The sequence below is a fragment of the Naegleria gruberi genome, assembly GCF_000004985.1.
Source record: "Naegleria gruberi genomic scaffold NAEGRscaffold_13, whole genome shotgun sequence".
In the NCBI taxonomy this organism is placed as follows: domain Eukaryota; phylum Heterolobosea; class Eutetramitea; order Acrasida; family Naegleriidae; genus Naegleria; species Naegleria gruberi.
The window spans coordinates 435907-460105 of NW_003163314.1; the positions used below are offsets into that span (position 1 = coordinate 435907).

At 33.1% G+C, this 24199-nt stretch overlaps 9 protein-coding genes across 9 annotated transcripts; 5 read left to right on the plus strand and 4 right to left on the minus strand.

The window, feature by feature from the left end:
* Positions 1-251: 251 nt before the first annotated feature.
* Positions 252-1174, minus strand: NAEGRDRAFT_65319 (uncharacterized protein; the record flags this gene model as incomplete). The annotated part of the gene is made up of 2 exons (XM_002679577.1): positions 252-290; positions 311-1174. 2 exons carry the CDS (start codon positions 1172-1174, stop codon positions 252-254), a joined length of 903 nt encoding a protein of 300 aa, XP_002679623.1.
* A 431-nt stretch (positions 1175-1605) lies between these two features.
* NAEGRDRAFT_79044 (NADH-dependent fumarate reductase) lies at positions 1606-4825 on the plus strand (the record flags this gene model as incomplete). Its single annotated transcript, XM_002679466.1, has 3 exons — positions 1606-1935; positions 2074-4247; positions 4280-4825. Exons 1-3 carry the CDS (start codon positions 1608-1610, stop codon positions 4823-4825), a joined length of 3048 nt encoding a protein of 1015 aa, XP_002679512.1. The 5' UTR covers positions 1606-1607.
* A 1302-nt stretch (positions 4826-6127) lies between these two features.
* Positions 6128-7309, minus strand: NAEGRDRAFT_65321 (uncharacterized protein; the record flags this gene model as incomplete). The annotated part of the gene is made up of 1 exon (XM_002679578.1): positions 6128-7309. One exon carries the CDS (start codon positions 7307-7309, stop codon positions 6128-6130), a length of 1182 nt encoding a protein of 393 aa, XP_002679624.1.
* Positions 7310-7535: 226 nt separating this feature from the next.
* Positions 7536-7799, minus strand: NAEGRDRAFT_31978 (uncharacterized protein; the record flags this gene model as incomplete). The annotated part of the gene is made up of 1 exon (XM_002679579.1): positions 7536-7799. The coding sequence occupies one exon, from the start codon at positions 7797-7799 to the stop codon at positions 7536-7538; it is 264 nt and encodes an 87-aa protein (XP_002679625.1).
* Positions 7800-7966: 167 nt separating this feature from the next.
* NAEGRDRAFT_65322 (uncharacterized protein) lies at positions 7967-10668 on the plus strand (the record flags this gene model as incomplete). Its single annotated transcript, XM_002679467.1, has 3 exons — positions 7967-7981; positions 8041-9073; positions 9524-10668. 3 exons carry the CDS (start codon positions 7967-7969, stop codon positions 10666-10668), a joined length of 2193 nt encoding a protein of 730 aa, XP_002679513.1.
* A 2506-nt stretch (positions 10669-13174) lies between these two features.
* On the minus strand, positions 13175-18211 carry NAEGRDRAFT_47614 (uncharacterized protein; the record flags this gene model as incomplete). Its single annotated transcript, XM_002679580.1, has 1 exon — positions 13175-18211. One exon carries the CDS (start codon positions 18209-18211, stop codon positions 13175-13177), a length of 5037 nt encoding a protein of 1678 aa, XP_002679626.1.
* Positions 18212-19056: 845 nt separating this feature from the next.
* On the plus strand, positions 19057-19902 carry NAEGRDRAFT_2921 (uncharacterized protein; the record flags this gene model as incomplete). The annotated part of the gene is made up of 1 exon (XM_002679468.1): positions 19057-19902. A coding segment is annotated over one exon (846 nt), but the record flags the coding sequence as incomplete, so codon positions are not given.
* A 320-nt stretch (positions 19903-20222) lies between these two features.
* On the plus strand, positions 20223-21460 carry NAEGRDRAFT_79045 (oxidoreductase; the record flags this gene model as incomplete). The annotated part of the gene is made up of 2 exons (XM_002679469.1): positions 20223-20515; positions 20650-21460. The coding sequence occupies 2 exons, from the start codon at positions 20223-20225 to the stop codon at positions 21422-21424; spliced, it is 1068 nt and encodes a 355-aa protein (XP_002679515.1). The 3' UTR covers positions 21425-21460.
* Positions 21461-21777: 317 nt separating this feature from the next.
* NAEGRDRAFT_65326 (uncharacterized protein) lies at positions 21778-24075 on the plus strand (the record flags this gene model as incomplete). Its single annotated transcript, XM_002679470.1, has 1 exon — positions 21778-24075. One exon carries the CDS (start codon positions 21778-21780, stop codon positions 24073-24075), a length of 2298 nt encoding a protein of 765 aa, XP_002679516.1.
* Positions 24076-24199: the final 124 nt, after the last annotated feature.

Consider the following 24199-nt stretch of genomic DNA (forward strand, 5'->3'; position numbering starts at 1 on the left):
TTTACATTTAATTTGTACAATTTTGATTAAGCTGTATGGATTCTAATCTAGCCAACGTAGCTCTGTGATTCTCTCTACGTGTGCGTTTCCATTTGGACTCAAATGAAACCTTAGAGAGCAGGAAAACAAACATTAAGAAATATGCCAAGCAACAACAAATGAACGAAGTTATTGAAGGCAGGAGGGCTTGTGTCTTATGGCTAATTTCATAATAATTGGATAGATCAGTAGCGACTGGCTGAATATATAATTTAAATAAGCTCAGAAAAACCATGGTAAGGCAAGTGTAGCTATAATAGTATAACAATACAGAGTCTAAAATAACCACAGAGAATGCAATTAACAATGCTAATACCCACAGTGATCGTTTGTGATCTATGAATAATAATCTTTCCTCTTCACTTCCTTTAATCAATTCTTGGATTTTCTTTTCTTCCAACTCTTTCAATTCTTCTTCCAAATTAGTATTGGATTCAACCTTGGTGACACTCGAAATCACTATTTCCTCTTCTAAAGCTGCTTGTTTCAATTCATTATTAATTGAATTTAACACTGGTGGCACAACGGCAATATCCTCAACTGCCAGTGTATCTTGTAATATTGGTTGAGTACTTGTCGAAGGAGTTTGTAGTGCTCTGGCTGGTGTATCAATATTAGGAGTAGAGAAGAGTGACAGAATCTCTGATTGCTGAGCTGAATTGGGTACAATTGGTGTTGTGGAACCTCTCTTCACTTCCACATAATCCAACTCATCATCGACATCAACAAGAGACGAAGCCATTGGAGGAAGAACTGAAGTACTAAATCTATTAGGAGTTCTCATGAGTGCCTCATCAGAAATAGGTCTTTCCTCAGCAAAGGAACAAACCCTTCGTGAAGATGAATTTTTAAAGGTTCTTTCTTCTGGTTGTCTGTGTTGTGTTGGTGTTGCTTGTTGTTCTTCTTGTTCTATTGGTGTTGTTGTTGTTGGTGACGAAGATGGTGATGAATTGTGCAATTCCTTCTTGACTACTTTGATTTGCATAGAAGTTGGTGATTTCAAGTTGTAATCCTCTAATAATGAACGAAAATCATTGCCAGTCACTGGAGATGATACTTCATCTGTTTCTTCTTCAGTAGCAACAACAGCCTTTCTATTCTTATTCAAAGGAGTGAGGTTCAATTTTCTTTCCATCTTCTTGAATAATTAATGATGATGATGAATATTAACCGATCGGGTGATGATGATAATTATCTTTCACGTTGATAATGAAGGTAATGAAGACTTGATAAATTAACAAAACTTGTTCTAGTGCCTACACGAACTCGAATAATAATACAAAGCCTTTTTCTTCTTAGAATTTTAGCAGCCTTTGCTGTTGTTTTTTTCGAATGATGAATTCAAAGCAAATTTTGGCGGTTTCACGTTTAACGCATTTTTTATGAAGCACAAGAAAAATTGTTTCCTTCTAAAATTTATGATGAAGACGAAACACCACGTGTTTGATACGATTACAATATGAAAATAAGCTTTTTGATATAATACTTTTGAAAAGTTATTAAGTTGATATTTAAATATTAAATATTGAATATTGAATAATTAAAATCGGAAGAAGAAAAACAAAAAAATGACAAAACTTGTTTCTTGCCTTGCCACGGCCATCAAACTCGGAGTGGTGAGCACGTTTGTGTGCTCTTTTGTTTTGTTTCATATTTATTTCTTTTTGGAGAGATCTCCACCAGCTAATACAAAGCATTTTGATGATATGAATACTAATCCTTTAAATTTTGCTGATTTGAATTTATTTTCCATTCATGATGAGAGTAGTATTGTGAAGGAAGGTTCATCGTCATCACCCGGAAAGAATAGAAGAAGACTTGTTCAACCAAAGAGCTTGAGAAAAATTGCTCTTGATGAAATCGGAACTGTAAATTCAACCAAAGTTGTGAATGATGGTATGTAATATTTGTACAATAATTTTCAATTAATAATTAATAATTAACAATAATATAATATACAATGCAATATTCATCAATGAATAACAATAATTTTGGAATACTTGGAAAAATCTTCATCATGTGGATTAACAACAGATGACGAAAAAACATATTATACTATTTTCCAAATTCATGGAACTCCTGGATCTAGACGATGGAGGTATCCAGTTGATCATCACTTTGTGAGGACTTTCGGAGGAGACAAAAAGTTGAGAATTCTCAGTCTTGATAGACCTGGTATTGGTCAATCTACTCCAATAATATCTAGTATTGACTCGGAAGGTAATCCTGTCTATAATTTGGAACCTTTCAATGTGGATTATTATGAAGCTAGTGCTTTGGACCTTTTATATGTTGTGAGAAAGTTGAGATTAAAGCACTTTTCACTCTTTGCTTATTCTCAAGGTGCTGCTCATGCTACAATGCTTTCACACTATTTGGAACAATTAAAGAAGAGAGAACGTGGTGAAAAGGTAACTCATGCTCACTTGAAGAGCACTGAAAGATTCCACAATGACTTGATGACCAAGATTTTATTGTCAAAGGATTCCGAAAAGTATTGGACTTTTGAAAATGGAGTTTCAAACTATACATCATCTACTGAATGGTCATGGAAAGATGTTACCATCGACAGAGTTGTCTTGATGGCACCACAAGGTTTCTATTCAGAAAAGGTCAGACAAGCTCTCTTGAAAGAGCAAGACATGACCATTCCTGAGCACAAGAGATGGTCTTCAAACCTTCATCAAATTTATTCTTTCCACAATTATCAACCACCACTCGGAACTAATATTGTTCATGCTGTATACAAGATGGTTTCACAATTGGGATTTATCACTAATATCAAATATTGGGAAGAAAATATGAAATTCATGCTTGATCCTTTGGGAAGAGATTCATTCATTTTCCATGATGAAGCTACTGGATGGAAGAAGGCTTTTAACAATACCATGATTGATACCTACAGATTTACTACCATGACTTTCCTTGTAGAAGTTTATAATAGTTATTATTTCACTGAAAATTATGGACCTAACTTTGATATTTCCTTGAAGAATATTCCAACATGGATTTTGAAAGCTGAGGATGATATTCTTGTTCCAATTGAAGCTTTTAATACCTTTGTTGAAAAGGTTTGCACCAATAAGGAAACTTGTAATGTCACTGTTGCTTCCAACACTACCCATTTCCAAATTTTCAAGAATTATTACACACAATCTATTCAACACCTTGTGAAGGGAGTTTTTGGAGAAAGTGTCAGCCTTAGAAAGCCAAGAAGAAAGATTATTGTTATTGGTAGTGGTCTTGCTGGCTTGACAGCTACTCTCGAATCTGCCTACACCTACGATCAAGATGTCGTTCTCATTGAAAAGGAACCTAGACTTGGAGGAAACAGTGCCAAGGCAACCAGTGGTATGAATGCTATCCAAACAACAACACAAAGAAACGTTCTCGTCTTTGATTCATATACTCACTTTTGGAATGATACTATCAAGTCTTTCACAGGAGGAAAGGTCTTGTCTACCCTCAAGGAAGCTAGAAGAATCATTAGAAATCCAAAGAATAAGAAGAAGGTTGAAGGAGAGGAAAATTTAATTACAGAAAATTCTTGGAGAATTTTGGAAACTCTTGTCAAGGATTCCAAGCCAGCCCTCCAATTCTTACAATCATTTGATGTGAAAATGGATGTTGTTTCCCAATGTGGAGGCCACTCAAAGCCAAGAACTCACAGAAGCATTAACAAGAGTGACAAACCAATTAACATTGGAAGTGATATTATTTCCAAGCTCTCTGCTTTTATTAGAGAAAAATTGGCTGAGCGTGTTGTCATCAAGACTGAACATCATGCCATTCAATTAATTTCTGAAGAAAATGATCTTGGAGAAACCATTGTCAAGGGTGTCAAGGTTTTGAACATTAAGGAAAATACTACTGAAACAATTATGGGAGATTCTATCATTTTGGCAGCTGGTGGTTATGGTCAAGATAGAGATGGTTATTTGAAGCAATTCGCTCCACACTCTGTCAATTTACCATCAACTAATGGTTTGTGGGCAACAGGTGATGGTATAAAGATGGCTGTCAGAGATGTAAACGCATCCTTGATTGATATGGGAGAAATTCAAATTCACCCTACTGCCTTTGTTGATCCAGCCAATCCTACTGCAATGACATTAATTCTCGCTCCAGAATCATTGAGAGGTTATGGTGCTATTATTGTCAATCAAGAGGGTAAGAGATTTGTCAATGAATTGGGTACAAGAGATGAAGTCAGTGATGCCATCTTTGAAAATTGTGGAAGGAAGGAAATTATCCTCACGTTACTGCCTACATGATTATGAATGAATTTGTTATGAAATCATTTGGTGAAAGCTTGACCTCCTTCTATGCCAAGAAGGGTCTCATTCGTAAATATGAAAACTTTGAAGATTTGTGTCAAAAGGAAGAATTGAACATGTCTGCCAACTTTTGTGCCAACCTCGAAGATACCATTATTGATTATGATTATTCAGTCGATTATAGAAGATCAGATCCTAACTATAAGGATTCATTTGGAAAGACAGTTTTCCCATCTAAATTCAATTTGGAAAAGAGTAAGGAAACTACTCCATTCTTTGTGGCAAGAATTACACCTGCTGTTCACTACACTCAAGGTGGTCTCTTATTCAACAATAAGGCACAAGTTTTGCGTAGAAAGACTCAAGATACAAACGAAGTAATTAGAAATCTCTATGCTGCCGGTGAAGTCACTGGTGGATGTCATGGTAAGAATCGTTTGGCAGGTAACAGCTTGTTAGAATGTGTAGTTTTTGGTCGTATTGCTGCCTCAGAAGCTGCCCAAGAATAAACTCTTATTAAAAACCCTATTTTATTCTCATTCACTTTCCAAGTATTTTAGAATTTCTTGACCATGACAAGCACTTGATTTCTAACACACGACAATTGAAATCAAGATCATTCCAAGAAACATTGCAATAGACACCAATGAAGAATCAAATAGTCCACTAGTTCCACTGCTGATATTCCTCGTAACAAACGAACCATACTTGTACGTTTCTCCAAACAATCGAATGGCACAATGTGTACAATTCTGCTTGTTATTATTCAACCAATAAATCAAATCAATTGCATCAGCTATTATTCCCTCAACTGTTCCATCCATCACTTCCTGGAATATGCCATCATAATTCTCCTTATAAATAATGGATGCATTTGGAAAGGTGGCTTGACCCAAAGCAACAAAATAAGATCCCTTCAGAACTGTAAATGCTGGTGAAGGAGCTTTTTGTAAATCTTGAATTGAGGAATAGTTTAAGGCATGTGCCTTATTCGAAAGTAAAACTCCAGTGGAAGAACTTCCATATCCACAATTAAAATTAACTTTTCGTGCTCTTTCCTGTGAATAAATTGTATTACTCGTGACAACATCACACAATCCACTGTCGACTGCTCTTGTCAATGTGTCAAAATATCCCAAAATGGAAGTATTAATAATGATATGATTGGCTTTCAATTTGGCATCTGGATATTTGGAATTTAAAGTGGAAACTAGTAAGTCACCTGCTTGTTTATAGAAATTTCTCCAGACATCTGTTGGTTCTTCATAACAAATGTTTAGTTTAGTTTTGGTTGTTGGAAAGGGATTCGAATTGGGATAAGAAGTTGTTCTTTCGACACAAGAAGGGACTTGGAAGGCTACTCACGACATCTGACATTGCTTTATCAATTGCTTGATAAATGTCATTCGACATGTATTGAGTTTCGGATAATGAGGGAGTAATATAGTCTGCAGAAACTCGGGGAGAAGTGAGTAGTACAATAAATGTAAAGCAATAAAACATCAACGACAAGCAAAATAGTTTCATTTCGAATAAGTTTCTCCTAGAGCTAGTTTTGTTATTTTTTTAAGAGCTAAATACGATGTACTAGTAGACAATGTTACTGAAGTTTGAATCTTTGATTCTTATCCCTTCCTTTCAGAACATAATTTACAGAAACTAGTCCGCTATACGAAACTTCCTTAAACATGTCACTCATTGTCAGTTGGCATATCTCTGTAAGAAATTTGGGCTTAATGTACGAAATACAATTATGAGCTCATCCAACATCATTTATAGTCATAATTTCCATTCGTTTAACTAATTAAATTTTATTCGAAAGTTACTATTTCAGCGTTTTGTAAAGTATCTAATAGAAAAGATTTGGCAATTTCGAAAGGTGTCGCCTCAGCAAACAAACAAGTCAGTACAATCTTGACATTTTGTTTCCATGCGAAAATACTTGCAAAAATTCTTCCCTCCACAAGAATAATCTTGTCGAAAGTTGTATTCGAAAGTAGATTCGTAATTTCAGTGGTAGAAATTGGTTTCTTTTCTGCAATTTCTTTCATAAAATCAGAAGAATCGTCCAAATCGCATTTTGCATTCAATATAAATCGAATAGTTTCGTATTCTCCAATTAACATGCTTTCAATTCTAGTTTTCTTCTCAACAAATGAAGATAGCAAATGTAATTTCAGAAACTTTCCAATACTAAACACATTTCTTCCATTCAAGTCAGTTGATTCTCCTTTAGGCCATTCCACTTTCGTCCTTTTTGGCAATTCTTGCATTCCAAGTTGTTTCGTCTCAGGTATATATTGGAAACGAAACTCGACATGAGCTAAACGATCGATAAATAATTTCTCCTCGTAGATTCTTCCAGGTTCCAAATCTTCTGGAAAGATTGATAATTTCTCAGTTTCGAATGAAACTTTCTTTCCATTGGACGAATCAGTTCCCATTACGGTAATTCCACCATTCCATCCATTTCCTGAAAAATTGTAATTCCATTCTCCATTCTTACCACTTTCTGCATAGAAAGATCCATGAGAATTCTTGGAATTATTACAAGCTGAAAGATTAGTGACATTTGAAAGATTGACAACTCTTTCTACCCAAAAATTCATAATTCCATTTGCAACTCTACTTCTCTTTTCCTTAATTCTCAAATCTTTTGCCAATCTTTGCAAAAATGATAAAACTTGTGCAAATTCTTGTTGATTTTCATAATCTTTTAAAACTTGTTTACAAAATCTTACAATGGATTGATCGTATTTTACAAATAAATTATGGAAAATTTGATTATTCTGAATAGATTGAGTGTAAATCTCCATTTCATATTTGAATTGTTCACTGAAAATTTGAAATTCCATTACAATTTCATGATGATCAATTGATTGATCAATAATCAAGTTTAAATCTTGACGATTATTGTAATGTAAAATGCCAATTCGTTCAAAATCATTTTCTCTAAACCAAACTCTTCCCAAATCTTTATCAGATTTTTCCATTGTAAAAGTGGAAGGTAGTTCAATTGACCAAGGATAAGTTTTGTAAAGTTTGAAACCTTCTGTAAGAGTTTCAGGTGGATTTACAATAGAAAGTGAACATTCTAAATGTAAAACACCTCCTTTATCAAATGGGAGTTCTATGTATTTGCGCAAACCAGGTTTTAATTGGTCAATTGACAATTGGCAACTTCCAATCAATTTCTAATAAACTTTCCATCAATTTAAACTAAACTAATTGACTTACATTTGATTGAAAACGATTCCAGTCATATAACCGAAACATTATCTGCTCATCATTCTGAAGAGATGTAAATTTCACATTCAAATTCCATTCGGGATTCAAAGTCTCCTTGATTACTGACGTTTTGATTGCATCATTTTCCTTCTCTGATTTTAAATAACAAGTTAAATAGGGATCACTCGTACCAGATCTATCAGCAGCATGAATATTTGTTGCTTTGATGATTTTTAATTGCAATTCAGTTGACATTTTTTTTTTTGATTATTATACTAATCTGACACCTGATATTTCATTACCCAATTACAACAACGTACTATCCTCATGTCAAACCACAAATTTACAAACCATTAAACGTGATCGGTAATGAGAAGGAATTAAATTATTAATATTTAAATTATTTTTATTATTTAAAAAAAATGTCTGAAGATTGGGTTTGTGTTTTGTGATGCGATTTTATTAATGGGGGTGTGATGACTATCACAAATAATAGGCCGATAGGACATATGTGTTAGAAGCTGTTAAACAACGTGGAAATGCACTTAAATATGCCGATGAAGCATTTAAAAAAGATAGAGAAATTGTATTGGAGGCTGTTAAAAAAAACGGATTAATAATTCAATATGCTGATTCATCATTGAAAAGAGATAGAGAAATTGTATTGGAAGCTGTTAAACAGCGTGGATATGCAATTCAATATGCTGATTCATTGTTAAAGAAAGATAGAGAAATTGTATTGGAATGTGTTAAACAAGATGGATTGGCACTTGAATATGTTGATTTATCATTACAAAAAGATAGAGAAATTGTGTTGGCAGCTGTTAAACAAAATGGATTGGCACTTCGATATGCTGATTCATCATTGAAAAAAGATAGAGAAATTGCATTGGAATCTGTTAAACAACGTGGATATGCAATTCAATATGCTGATTCGTTGTTAAAGAAAGATAGAGAAATTGTATTGGAAGCAGTTAAACAAGATGGATTGGCACTGCAATATGCTTATTTTCAAAATGACAGAGAAATTGTATTGGAAGCTGTTAAGCAAAATGGATCAGCAGTTGAATACGCTGATTCATCATTGAAAAAAGATAGAGAATTTATATTGGAATCTGTTAAACAACATGGATTGACTCTTAAATATGCTGATTCATTATTGAAGAAAGATAGAGAAGTTGTTTCGGAAGCTGTTAAACAAGATATATTGGCACTTAAATATGTTGATTCATCATTTAAAAGAGATAGAGAATTTATATTGGAAGCAGTTAAACAACATTCATTGGCACTTGAATATGCTGATTCATCTTTACAAAGAGATATCGTTTTTACTTATTCACTTTTTAAATTGAACAAAGAAAATGCAAGAAAGTTCTCACCCTCTATAACCAAAACCATTGAAGAATCCATTAATCTTCAGAGAAAGCTGTCAAGCAATATAATTGAACAATACTCCAAAATATTTATGGATGAAAAGGATTTATATTATGCTATTGAATTAACAAGTCTCTTTAATCCAACACCAAAAGGTACAATATTCAATTTCAATTCTATCTATACACCAATATTTATTGAAAAATTGATTATTTTTCAAATATTGAAACAAATGAACCATTCAGAATTGTCTAATGATATTATTGCTCTTATTGATTTACAAAGTACCAAAGCTAACTATTATTTATATTGTTTCAGATTGGACAAATTTCTTGAAGATAATCCCTGTCAATCAACAAGAATGAAAGATTTGAAGAATATTGTGGAACAAGTTGCAACAAACTTTGAAACGTCATTTTATACAAAACAGGAAATTAATGAAATTATGATTTTTGCCAACAAGTGGTTTGAAAATGAGTAAACATTTGAAAATTACAAACAAATAATTTGTAAATATAACGAGCTGAGAGGAGATTTATCAAAAGTATTCAAATCTCTCAATTATTTCTATAATTATTTCAAAAATGATTATGATTTCATTTCAGTATTAGGATATGGAGGTGAAGGTGTTGCATTCAAAGTATTTCATAAAAGTAGTAAATCATTAAGGGCATTAAAATTAAAATATGACCCAGAGGAATCTGAAGAATCAACAAAAGAAACCATTAATTTATTGAACAGAACAGACATTGAAGGAAAGATCAAATGTTTTGATTGTGAAATTATTCAAAATCATTTATATTCAGTGATGGAACTTGGAGAGGAATCATTATCAAATTACATTTCAAGAAATAATGAAAGTGAAATTTATAGAAATGGATTCATTAAGAAGGAAAAGTTGATTGAAATTCTTGAAATATTTATCAAAGTATTGAACTCAGTTCAATCAATTCATGATCACAATATTTTACACAGAGATTTAGATCCTCAAAATATTGTCAAAGTTCAAGATTTATACAAAATTATTGATTTTGAAACATCAAGAGTTATCAAGACAGGTAATTCAATTACAATAGCTCGTGGAAAGTTTGCATACATGTCTCCTGAAGTTTCACATGATAATTATTCTGATGATTTATTGAAAAGTGGTGATGATGAAAAACTTGCTCACAATGTTGGACAAATTACCATTTCATGTGATATATTTTCATTGGGATGTATTTTATTGAAATTATTAACAAATTGTCCATTACAACTATGTTCAACATTTGTTAATGATTCAGATGTCTCAAAATATAATGACAAGTATCCATATTTTAGTGGTCATGGAAAATATTTCTATACAGTTGTAACAACAACAGAGGGAGAAATGAAATTACATTATGCAATTGAAAAACTAATCAATGAAACGATTAATCCAGATTTAGGAGTGAATAACATATTAATTAGAAGCATTATTAGCATGATTCAAAGAGATTCATCAAAAAGATTGGATTGTTATTCTCACAAGTTAACAATTGAGAATATTTTGAAATTTTTGAAAGGTGAAATCAAAGATATCACTTTGAATATTGAAAAACAAGTTGGAGAATTGAAGAAAATCTCACCATTAAGAAGTTACTCTCAACTTGCTGAAGAAAATAACAAAATTACAGATGAAAAAACCAAACTTTCGGATGAAAATAGCAACCTGTTAGAAAGAATTAAAATGTTGGAAGAGGAAATAAGAAAACTCACACAAACCATATGAGACATACATTCACAGCATACCAAAACTCCCTTACCTCATATATAGCTATAGATATTTAAATTCTTGCTAGTTGAGTGCCAAGTTGGTTTGATTGCAACGTCAAATCGACTGTCTTAACAATTGAATGATCATGTGATTGGTTGTTCTAATTTCATATTATGATAGTAATTCTTCCTTAAATAACATGACAATCATTGTCATCATGATGAATTTATTGTTTTTACCTTCATTTCTTATTATCCAAACTATTATAGTATTAAGCACTGTGCTTTTAAAACATGATCTTTCAATTAACTATATAAGTAGTTGTTAAAATATTGAATAACAGCTATTGACATTTCACCAAAATTATGTAAAATTAATTTCCAAATATTATCATTATATTGAATGGAAAAATAAATTCCAATTTCATGATGATAATTACATTCCATTAATCTTTGTCATGAACAAAAGAGCCAATTTTGAAATGTAAAATACCATAACCCATTACTGGAAATGACTTGTGTTTCAAAGATGTAATTGCTAAACGACATGCTTCTGGCTCCATTAATTTAGAGGCTCCCAAAAACCATTGTAAGGCACTTTTTCTATTAGATGCTCTTTTCTTGATAACGTGTTATCGTTCAATTGTTTTTTTTGCCTTTGTTTCGAATACCACAAGAGTACATTCGTAAGCATTTCTCCTAGATGAATATCTTGCATCAACTGATATATCCAAAAATATTGCATCATGAATGAAGGAGTAAATCAATGCCGGAACTTCTCTTCCCAGTTCAAATGCAGAAATTAAAGGACCAAGCACTTGTTTCATTTTCTGATTTGCAATCTTTTCCAATTCCTTGTCCATTTCTTGATTTAATACTTGACTACTACTGCTCCATAACTTGTTTGTTGCTTGATAATATGATTTCTTAATAATTATTGGCAATCCGACAAGGGTTGTAAATGTTTTAAATGATTCATAGGTAGAGTTCGAGAGTTCAAATGATTGAATAATATGTCTATTCAATTTAAGATTCCTTGGACATGTTCTAAAAACAAATACCGTATTACAAGCCAAGTAAAACGGAATATCTCTTCAAATCCATTTTTAGTAATTTCTCTTAAATGTATATTTGTGCTCTCACAGATTTTACACTGTACTGGTTTCACAATACGAATCAAGTGGTCAGTTGGAATAATGGTAAGGCCGATATTTTGATTTTCTAAACTTTTAAATGGCTGTGGGTAAAAGGGTAAAATGTTACTTTCATTATTTCTCTGTGAAAGCTAGTATCTATTGATCAAAATTTGAATAATCATATGCGTGAATGCTTAAAATCCAGCAAAGTATTTGATTTTCAAAACCACAAAAAAAACAACTCTACTTTAAACTGAAAATTTGTGCTTGTTATGAAAGAGTACGATATTGGACATGGTTTGACAACTGAAGAGTATGCATGTGGAGTCAAACTTCAATTCAACTCTACTTCACCCGTTCCAATTGCCAGAGTATTCTTAATTTTGCATGCCAATGTCAAAATTATTGACATGCATTTTAATACAAGAAAAGCACTTGGTAAACAACAACTAAGTGATTCTCAAATTAACAAATTGAACAAGTCAAAATCAATGCTTGGAATATTAGATATAGTGAATGAATATGAACCAGTTGATAATTTAATACCAACGGGAGAGTTGACCATTACTTTGGAAGAATTTGGTGGGAAAATATTCGATCTCAAGATTTCACTTGCACTTTTCCAAAAAAGAATTGAGAATGGAAAGTCAACTTCTGGTTCATGTAGAGTGACTCAAGTGATTTGTGGCAGTACATGTCACATGTTCTTATATTCAGAAGTTACAAAGAAGGATAAGAGAGGAGCTGAAAAGAGATTGAAGGAATATTGTTCAGATGATAATATTTCAGTAGATAATGTTGACAGCTGTCAGACTAGAAGAAAAAAGAAAAAAGTCAATCAAACTCGTTGTAACTCAATTCAAATTAGAAACCAAATTTCATATGTTGAAAGATCAACTCAAATTGAAAGTGAAAACACTTCAATGAGTTCATACTTTGATGAGAAATTTGAAAATATGTTTGCAGATGCTGAAATTTGCAATACTGTTTTTAATTCGAATCAATTTAATCCAACTGTAGTGGAAACTAAACAGTCACCATGCGAAAGTTTCATTCTAGAGTCTGGTGAGGTTACTGATTTGGATATGGAACTTTTGAAGCTTTTGGTTAATAATCTTCCTCCAGTCGAAACTGTGGATTATTCTGATGAGTTTTTATCTGAAAGCGATGTGAATTTAATTAGTCAATCAAGCTTTGATAGTTATCTCAGTTCCAATAACAGTATGGATGATCTTCAAACAAATTGTTATATCTCACTACCTTGGTGTGATAAGTTTTATCTCTTTGATGTATTAGATCAATAAATTCATTTATTCTTATTTAGTTTAATTTAGTTTTAATTAAATAGAATGGACATGTCTTTGAAAAAGCAAACTCTAGAGCTCATTACTCTTTATTTGAAATAGCCAATGGCTTCAAATGTTGCAAAATCTCATAAATTGAATAAACTCTCTCAATGTGATTTGCTTTGGAAAGTGAATTTGCAACAACCTTAATAGCAAATGCTCTATAATGCAATTCTGGATCGGATAATAAATAGAACTTGGCACTACAATATTTTCCTTTAGCATCCCATAATAATTGTTCTTCTTGTTTCTTATTTTCGTATCCGAATCTCAATTGACCTAAATCGAATTTCTTGGTAGATTCGTTTTCTTTTGTGATGGCAGAGTTGAAAAGAATTATTCCTTCACCAGATGGATCGGCTCTTACTCCAACAAATGAATTAATTCTATTCACATTATCCGAAACTTCAGCAAAGAAATCTTGGTCTCTCAATTTGGCTGTTTCCTTAAACTTTTGAGGATCTTGAATTTCTTTCAATTCTGGATGCATATAAACTACTTCTACTGTTTTAGTTTCACCCAAAGAATCGACTAAACTAAACTTAAACGTACTAGGATATGGGAAATAATGAGGAACCAAACTAGTAGCATGATTATTGTATTCTGGATTTTCTCCTTCGCAAATCGTCTTACCATTAACGTTATAATTAACAGTTTCGCCTGGATTAATATTGAAATTACTCAAATGCACATATTCACCTTGATCTGTGCTTTCTTTGTAAACTACTTCAACTTCTTCAGTGAACTTGTTCTTTACAAAGGTTTTAATGAGAGCTGGTTGCCAATAAGTAACATCTGCTGCATATGTGAAAGGAATCCATTTCTTATCATGATCTAAATATTCGATTTTCATGGAAACTACTGAAATAGTTGTGTTGGTTGGGTTGACAAAACGAAGATTGAGAAGTTCGAATTCTACCTTACCAATGTTGATGTAGATTGGAGTGAAGGAGCTTCTGGTTTGGATATTGGTAGAGGTTGAGCTGTCAGGAAGAATAATATTGATTTGACTTGTTCCCGCCAAAATTGGGTTGACCAATTTGGATAGATCATTGTCAAGTTGTTTAACTGGACCCATTCCTTCAGAGATTGGTTTGAATTTTTCAGAGACGTATTTGGAATAGTACTTTTCCAAGGCAACCAAATCTTTGATATTGAGTTTATCGGTGGCAAAATCATGGTTGACTGGACGAAGTGTTCCAGTAACTGTTGGAGCAGCAATAAATTCACCAAAACCGAATAATTTGAAAGTACCTAATAATAATACATCTCTTGTTTCAAATTTCCAATATTTTGCCTTAAATCCAGTTGAACTATCACTCAGTTCAAATCTATTCAAATTTGGATAAACTTTTGACTGTTCCATATTCTTACCAAATGGAATCCAAGGTTCATTAAGTCTAATCTTGTAATAAACTTGAATGTCTGAAGCGAATTTCTTTTGATTCTTTTCATCATACAAGGCATGAGTATAATATTCAATATATTTAAAGAATTGAATTTTGTTGTAACCAATAATTAAAGTTCCATATTCAGAACAAATACCATATTCTGCTGAATCATCCAATAGACCTGCGATGGTATTCTCAGCCCTTTGCTCAGTTTCAAGGGAGGATGGTTGCTTATTTCCCAAAACTTCATCCTCATCCAATCCAACATAAATTTCATCAGGAACTAGACAGTTGACTTGATTTCCCTTGTAAGGTGTCAAGTGGGGAGCTTCTTGTTGCTCTCTTGAGAGAATCACTCCGTTCAAACTATTGTATGGAACGAAAGGAGCTACTGCAAAGAATTGAATCATGCCAAATGAGAAATCTCCACAAACTCTTTCGAATTTGAAGAATCGAGCATTGATTCCTTCTCCATCGAATTTGATAATGTTTAGTTTAGGCCAGTGATAGAAATTACCAGAAAGTGGTCGAACACGAGTCCACAGATCATTTTCATTAACTTTGGAGTATAAAACGAGTGACGTTTTGAGCTCGTCCGAAAATTGAATCTTTTCATGTTTCATAAATTCAAAATATTTGAATTGGAAGACAGCTTCAAATTCGAGAATCAAATAATTGTGAACTGATTGAGCTATGGATGTACCGTATTTACCATTATCATCAAGAATACCCTCAATTGAGTTGTTTGCCTTATTTGAATTTTGGGAGGTGAGAATCTTGATTGGTGCAACAACATTCACATCAGGACAAGTGCTTTCCGTATAGATTGGATCCACAAGATTAGATGGAGAAAGTTTTGTAACTTGTGGATTTTCCTTTCTACTCAATTCAACCTTAATCTCCTTATGCAACTCTGAACCAATCTTGACTTGTTGAGCTGGTGCAAATGCATAAAATCTCATCATACCTGCAGCTAACGTACCAGTCATTCCTTGATGTGGTTTTTGTACAAAACGAATGTGTTTTGCCTTCAAACCAACCTCACCAAAATCCAACATGAAAACTCCCTTAACACTTGTAGTAAGGGAATAAACTTTTCTGTAAGTAAGCCAATTATCTCTATTGGTGAGCTTGTATTCGACGAGTGTGTCGATGAGGGAGCAGGTTTGGTATCTTCCTGTGCCATCCTTTTTTTCGTATTGATCACTTTTTTCGTGGTTTCTGAAAGTCATGACTCTGAAATTGTAAACTCTGTCAAATGCCATTTCAATGAATGAGGAAGTTCCGGAGCTTGTGCTGAATCCCTCTTTACCATCTGGTTTCGATAAATCTTCAATTGCTTTAGGGTCTGCTTTTTGACGTGCATTAGAAGTATTTCTATAAAGGGATACAGGTTTAATCAAGTTGATTTCTTGACATCCTGGATAGGGATCTTCCAAAAACTTTGCATATTCTTCTTTTGATAGAAGTGGACCAGACTTGGTTTTGACTGCTACGAATGGGGCGTATCCAAAAGGTCTAAACATACCAATTTCAAGGCAACTGTCAGCTGCCACCAATCTCAATCTCTTGGCCTTAATTGGTTCAGTAAATGTAATGGTATTCACAAGTGGACCAAGTTGAATAGAATCCTTCTCAATAGTACTAACCAAAGTCCATGGATCTGAATCTTTTACCTTGGACTCAATCTTTGTACCTTTCAGATAAAAAACTGGATCATTCGAAAGTGACAAGGTCATGTATTCCACATGAGTAAGCAAGTAAACATGTTCAAATTCCAACTCAATTTCCTTTTGATGACTAGCAGTGGTGTAACCATAATCTCCAGAATCATCTAACAAACCTTCAACGGTATTTTCACGTCTTGATTCTCCCTTAGAAATTAATTCCTTAATTGGAATGAGATTTACCTCTGGACCAGTGAATTTAGGTTCCCATTGGGCGAGTGCTTCTTTTACTGATAGGATAACACCTCCTTTAGTTTGAATTGGAACATAGTCACAGTAGCCATATAGACGAATCATACCAAAAAAGAGATTTTCATTATCTTCCTTACAGAATCTCCAATATCTTGCCTTAATTGGTGTTGTGAATTCAATAGTGTTGACTTGAGGACGTAATTTAATATCACTTCTCTTGATATGTCCATAAATTGTCCATGAATCACTTTCTTTCACTCTGTATTCGATTCTGACATTTTGTAAACAATCCAATTGCATGTTGTCTCCCAATTTACTGGACTTGTATTCCAAATAAGTGAACAAATACACTGCGCCATATTTGATTTCAATGTAATTATTCGAACCTCTTGCTGTGCATGCTCCCAATTTACCAGAATCGTCGAATAATCCCTGGAGTGAGTTATCACCCCAAGTGTCCTTTGAGGATTGTTTTAATTCGAGAGGTGGAACACAGTTGATTTCACCTGAAGTGAATTTTGGTTCATCAGAAGATACAACAATTGGTTGAGAAGTTTGTGGTTGTTGAGCTATTACTGGTTGAGTAGTTTGTGGTTTAGGTTGAGTAGTGGTAACTGGAGTTTGTTGAACTACTGGTTGAGCAACTTGAGGTTTTGGAGTTGCAACCACTGGTTGTGAAACTACTGGTTGAACAACTGGTTGACTTGTTGTTGGTTGACTAGTTACTATTGGAGTTGCTTGAACAACAACTGGAACTGAAGTTGTGCCAGATTGAGCATTATATCTAGAAACAACACCAGAAACAGTCTTGATATCAGTATATGGATGATAACCAAATAATTTCAACATTCCAATAAATAATTGGACGAATCCATTTCCTAATTTGGAGAATTTGAAAGCTCTTGCTTTAACTGGAGTATCAAAGTGAATATAGTTACTTTCTGGATGTTTCTTAATATCAGATTTCTTGATTTCTCTCAATGGAATCCATTCTTGACTTTCCAATTGTTTATATTCGATTTGGGTATTTTCCAATAACCCAAACTGATTATTTTCTCCCAATCTACAAGCCTTAAATTCTAGTAAAGTAAACAAATAAACTCTATTGAACGTGAGAACAACATTCTGCTTCGATCCATTTTGAGTACAAACACCATACTTTCCAGTTTCGTCTAACAATCCTTCAATGGTATTGTTTCCCCAAGTATCCTTGGATGATAATACCAATTTAGTAGGAGCTATAACACTAATTTCACCTTCTGTGTATTGAGGTTCATCAAGATTATCAACAACTGCTGACTCTTGCACATTCGAAACTTGAATAATCTCACCAGCTTTAGTCTTGATATTCACAGGAAGAGCATCACTAGCTCTGACCCACAATCTACCAAACGCAACCTCACCCTTTCCAAATCTATCAAACTTAATAAAACGAGCAGCAACATTAAGATTAATCAATTGAATACCATTTCCTTCTTTGAAAGAACAAACTGCCTTCCAAGGATCTGTTTCATTCGAACGAACACTAACATCGACACCTCTCAATCTCTGCTGATCATCAGGATACTTTTTGTTTGAAACACATTCCAATGTTGTGAATTGATAAATTCTATCAAATTTCAACTCGACATTAGGTTTCATAACATATTGAGTGGAACAACCATGTTGACCACTCTGATCTAATAATCCTTCGAGAGAGTTATCAGATTTCTTGCATGGATCTTTAACAATCAATGCAGTTGGCAAAACAATAAAACCATCACTCATTTTTTTTATGTTGTGGTTGACTAACAATGAATGTGAACAAAGTGTTTTATAGGTTTACTAATATGGAAGGTGGACTGGTTAGTGGAAAGAACAAGTTGCGAACTGGACAATGTTTGTGAAACATTTTGATGAATCAAGTTGGATGTGATCTATTCGCAATGGGCATGATCGTATATTAGAAAGTTGTAAAGTTGTGATTTACAGTTCTATCTACAGTTCCTAACAGATCCAAAAGACAACAACATTAGGAACATTTCGGAACCCTGCATTGTTACTGTAAATTGCATTGTATTCGATAACCATGTGTCATTACTGTAAATTTCGAATAGATTTTAAATTTTTAATTAAAATAAAATTAAAAAAAAATGTGTGAACTTGCATTACCAGAAGAGATTTTTCATCATCACATATTTCCATTCATCAATGGTGTTGATCTTCTCGCATCGTGTCGGTTAGTGTGCAGAGAGTGGAATTCAATTATTGGAGAAATTCCGCTCCGACTGATAACTGTCAATGAAACTTTGAAGGAAAAGCAGAAACAATTCTTTATTAATAATTGTGCAAAGGGAAAATTTAATCAAGTGGTGCAATTGAAAGGAAATTTTGGAAATATTTATAAAGTTTTGAATAGTTTGAAATCCTTGACATGTTTGGATTTAATTTTTGAAGGAGAGAAGGAGGATGATTTCAAGTATTTGGCAAAATTAACCAAGTTGAAGGAATTTTCAATTAATTATTGTGATAGTGGCGATGTAATTTTGAAATATATTCATAATTTGAGTTTAACTCGGCTAGAATTGAAATCTACCAAATTGCGTCCACAAGAAGTTAAGATTATTGGAAAAATCACAACTTTAAAGAGTTTGAACCTCCACCACAACAATATTGAAGATGAAGGTGTTGAATTTATATCCGATTTGAAATTAGAGAGCTTGGGATTGTGTAGATGTGCACTGACAAGCAAGTCAACATCTTTTCTGTGTAAAATTACTAGTTTGAAAAAACTTGATTTATCAGAAAATATTATTAACGATGAATGTGGCTTTTATTTGTCCATGTTGACAGATTTGGAAGAGTTGGATTTGCACGATAATTCCATAGAAGGGAAATGCTTTAAAGAATTCTCAAGTTTGAAAAAGTTGAAAACTTTAAAATTATGTCAGAACAGAATTTCACAAGAAGAGGCCATGATATATTTATCTCAAACAGTATCACTCAAAAGCTTAAATCTTTCCCAAAATAATATTGGCCAATCAAGTATTCATCTTTCCAATCTAACTAATCTCAAAGAACTTGAATTGAATTTGTGTAAAATTACAAAAGGAGGTCTTTCCTTTTTTTCCAATTTAAAAAAGTTGGAGATTTTGAAAATAAGTCAAAATAGTCTTGGATATGACGATTTTGAAGAACTTTCTCATTTGGTTAGATTGAGAATTCTTTCAATCTTTGGATGTGGATTAGAAAAAAATTCCACCAATTTTATTGGAAACATCAAAACACTTAGAAACTTGGAAATGTTTAGTAATAACATATACGATGCTGGCCTTGCTTCCCTTTCGGGTTTAGTAAATCTACAAATACTAAAATTAGATTCCACTAGAATTACCGATACTGGAATACAACATTTATCACAAATGAAAGAATTAGAAATTCTCAGGTTGAATTCAAATTCACTCGGAAATGAAACTTTAATCAAGCTGGCTCAATTTGAATTTAAAAAACTTACTGAATTGGAGATTTCCCATGCAAATATTGACAAGGACAGTATTTCAGTAATTTCTCAAATGAAATCATTGAAAATCATAAGAATGTTTGGAACAGGATATTCAAGAAATGATCTCATAGATTTGAAGAAGGCATGTCCACATCTAATAGTTTCAGTTCGATAAATTTTATCAAAAGATAAATTGGATTTGACTTCCAGGAATATTAATTGTAAAGAGTCATTACAATTTTAAATACTATTTAAAAATCAAATTACAAAAATATTTAAATTTTAATTGAAAAAAAAATGTCCACAAGTGATATTCAACCTCTCCGTTTTGGCTTCTTCTCCACCTCAAGAATTGGCATCAAAGTCGCCAAAGCAATTGCTCAATCTCCTTTTGCTTCGTTGTACGCTGTTGCCTCTCGGGATTTGTCCAAAGCTGAAAAATACGCTCAAGAACAAGGCTTTGAGAAGAGTTTCGGATCCTATGATGAATTGTTGCAATGTGCTGAAGTGCAAGCTGTCTATGTGCCTGTGCCTACAGCAATGAAGGAAGAATTGGTGATCAAGGCAGCAAAGGCAGGAAAACACGTCTTGTAAGTATTATACTTTAGATGATCAATTTTAATATTTTAATTATTTTAATTATTTTAATTATATTAATTATATTAATTATAATCAAATAATGCAATTATTATAATGATGATGAACGATTGGAATATCGGAATAGATGTGATAAGCCATTTCAATCTGCTGAATCTGTTAAAAAGATGAAGCAAGCTTGTGAGGAAAATGGAGTCTTCTTCATGGACAATACAATGTGGGTTCACAATAAGAGAACTCATCATTTGAAGAATTTATTTAACACTGATGATAGATTTAAAAAGCTCGTCAGAGTTAATTCTTCATTTGCTAATTATTTCATGGATGATTTGCATGACATTAGAATGAATACTGATTTGGAAAAGACTGGGTGTCTTGGGGACTTGGGTTGGTACTCTATTAGAAATATTTTGTGGGCTTTTAATTATGAATTACCACAAAAAGTTGTTGGATATTCAAAGAAATTCGAATCTGATCAAGAAAATTTGAGAGCAATTATTAACTTTGATGGTCTTTTATTCTTCAGTGGTGGCAGAGTTGCTACATTGAATTGTAGTTTTGAGGAAGCACAAAGACAAACCTCTGAAATTGTCTTTCCACGTCACAGAATTATGATTGATGATTTTGTTTTAACTTGGGACAATGAAGATATTTACTTCCCAAGAGAAACTTACGATAAGAAAGGTAAATTCAGAATTCATGCTGAACATGGCAGATTTGAAACTATTACTTGTGAAGAATCAACTCAACATGTGGAATTATTTGAAAGTTTCTATAAGGGAGCTAAGAATCCAACAGAAAACAAACATTGGGGAGACGAATCTGAAAAGACAATGATTGTATTGGATGCATTATTAGAATCCTCTGAGAAGGATGGTACTCCTATCGTCATCCAACAATAAAATGGATACAACAGTGAAAGTTGTATAGCATTTGATACAATCAATCTCCTCTTTATGCGGCAGATTTCCTCATTCCCTTAGAGATAGTACCGATGCAAGAGATTCGAATAGAAAACAGTAAGTCAAACATCCAAAATATCAATTTTAGAAACGTAAAATTTATTTGATGTCAATTGAAATCATTTGGAATATTGGAAAATTCGAGAAGAATATCATCCTACTTGGTTTGTTCTCAAAATAGATTAAATCCAAACTTTCATTTTTTCCAAATTTGTAATTTGCTTATCACGCTTTAATATTCACTTTAAAAGTACTTTGGCAGTACTCCAAATCATTGAAAAAAACGACACAAAATGATAGTTTCCAAGCAACAACAGCACTCTCAAACCTTTTCATTCAAGACGAAAGATCATAATCAAACGGATAATGCTTCCTCCATGCAATTCCTTCCAATGATCCGATCATTCTTCTATGGAGTTATTACATTATCCTATTCTGTTACCTTGTATCCTTTCGTACGTCTGTTCCAATGGTGGTTCTCAATTGTAAAGTACTTGTTATTCGAAATTCCGAAAATGATTACCAAGAAGGCAAGTCAATTCATGATGAGATATCAATGGTTTGGAAATATTACATTACCAATTATCAAATTAATATTTGTTGACTTGTTGAGAATTCCAGACAAGGATGTTTCCAATTATTTGAGAATTGATGTTTCAAGGTTGAGAGCACAAGATACTCACAAAGCAAAGAATGTCATTGATAATATCACTAATAAGGTAACTCCTGTGGTTAATAAGGTTTCAGATAAGGTTTCTTCCAGTGTTGAAAAGATTATTCCTAAACAATTGATTCCTCCAACTTTACAAAAGATTATCGTCCCAGAACAAGAGCAATCCATTTCTAAGGATCAAGAAAAGTTACAAAAGCAAATTGATACTTTGAATTTGGTCATTTCCAAGCAAAAATCCAAAATTGAGAAACTCCAAAAAAGTCAAGATAACAAAACCAAAGTTGATTTGGAAAAGCTTGAATCCATGAGAAAGGAAAGAGATGCTCTCGTTCATGAAAAGAATCGCCTCGAACATACCACTTTGACTCAACTCCAAATGATGCAAGAAGTTCAAGTCATGTTAAATAATCAAGCAAAGAAAATCCATGAATTTGAGGCATTGAAGGAGAATCTCAATGGTCAAGTTCACACTTTACAAAGTGAGAATCAAGTATTGAAGACTGAAATATTGAAAGAAAAGGAAAGGATTAGAAAGTTCAACTCTGAATTCGATCGTTGGAATAATTTAAAGCAGAATCTCGAAGATCAAATCATCTTGCTCAACAGAGATTTGCAATCTGTAAATGAAGATAATCTCAAGCTGAAGGAGAAAAACTATTCTCTCGAAAAGGGACAGAAGGAACACACTCAAAGGTTGGATGCATTTGAGAAGATTAAGCATGATTTCCATGATATTTCCATCAAGTTATCTCAAAAGGAAGATGAAATTGATCGCTTGAATGATTCAGTTAAGGATAAGACTAGAGAGAATGAATTGTTAAAGAATCAGGTTGGCGATTTGGACTCTGAATTGAGAAAGATTTCACTTGATTATTCCAAATTGAAGAAGCAACAATCTCAAGTTCCACAAAAGTCAGTTCAAAAGCAAGAACAGGTGATTGAGAAGCAACAACCAGTTCAAAGCGTCACTCCAAAGAAGGATGAAATCAAGGAACAACGAGACAAACTAGGTAGTGTCGATAAGAAGGATTTACCAGCAGATGCTGGCTCTCAAGAAGCTGCAGTGATGGAAATGGACAGTGACAGAGTAAGCAAATCGAAAATTCCTGAGAAATCAGATAAATCCAAAGGTGTTTCCAAGCAAGCCATTCCATCAGAAAAGCAAGTTGAGAAGAAGGAACCATTCTATGATAAAAATCTAGAAAAGAAAAAGAAAACCAAGGTTGTCGAACAAGTCAAACCAAAGGTCCAAGCTCAGCAACACCACGAAAAGGAAACCTACATGACTCCTTCATGGGAAGAAGAAACCATCATTGAAGCTAACAAGCCACTCACAAGGAGAAAATCCCAGCAACAACTCAAGGAAGGTGAAGAATCTCAAGTCTACCAAGTTAGTGATAGTTACGTTGAAGAGTTGAATTACATGCTCGATGATATTGAAAAGGGAGAAATTGAGAATGTCCAATTCCAATCCATCATTTCCAATCCAAAGATTAATGGAAGTTTATCCAAGTTGGATCCTGAACAAGTGGATGATTTACTCGATGTTCTGGAAAAGAGTGATAATGTATCCTTTGTAGACTTTTCTAATTGTGGTATGGACAATTCACTCACTCAAAAGATTCTTCACTCCTTGTCCAAGAATAATTCGATTGAGGTTGTGGATTTGGCAACCAATTGTGTCGAACCTAATCAACTTGTGGATAACGTTGTTGAATTTATTGAGAGTAATCACGCTTGTAACAAGTTACTGATGAAGGATTGGAAATTCTCAGATGAAAATTTGTCCAAGATTCTCCATTCAATCGAATTGAAGAACAAGTCAATTGTAGATTTGAAACTGGACGATTCTGAAAATAGTGAGGAAAATCACAAATTGTTGCATCAAGTGATCCATAACAACATTCTTGCCAAGTAAATATATTGTAATAAATACAAACATGCATTATTGATATTTAAAATCGATATTGAGATGACATTTAAAGTAAACTAATTTGGTCAATATTAATCAAAATTATGTCATAATTGTAAAAATAGAATTT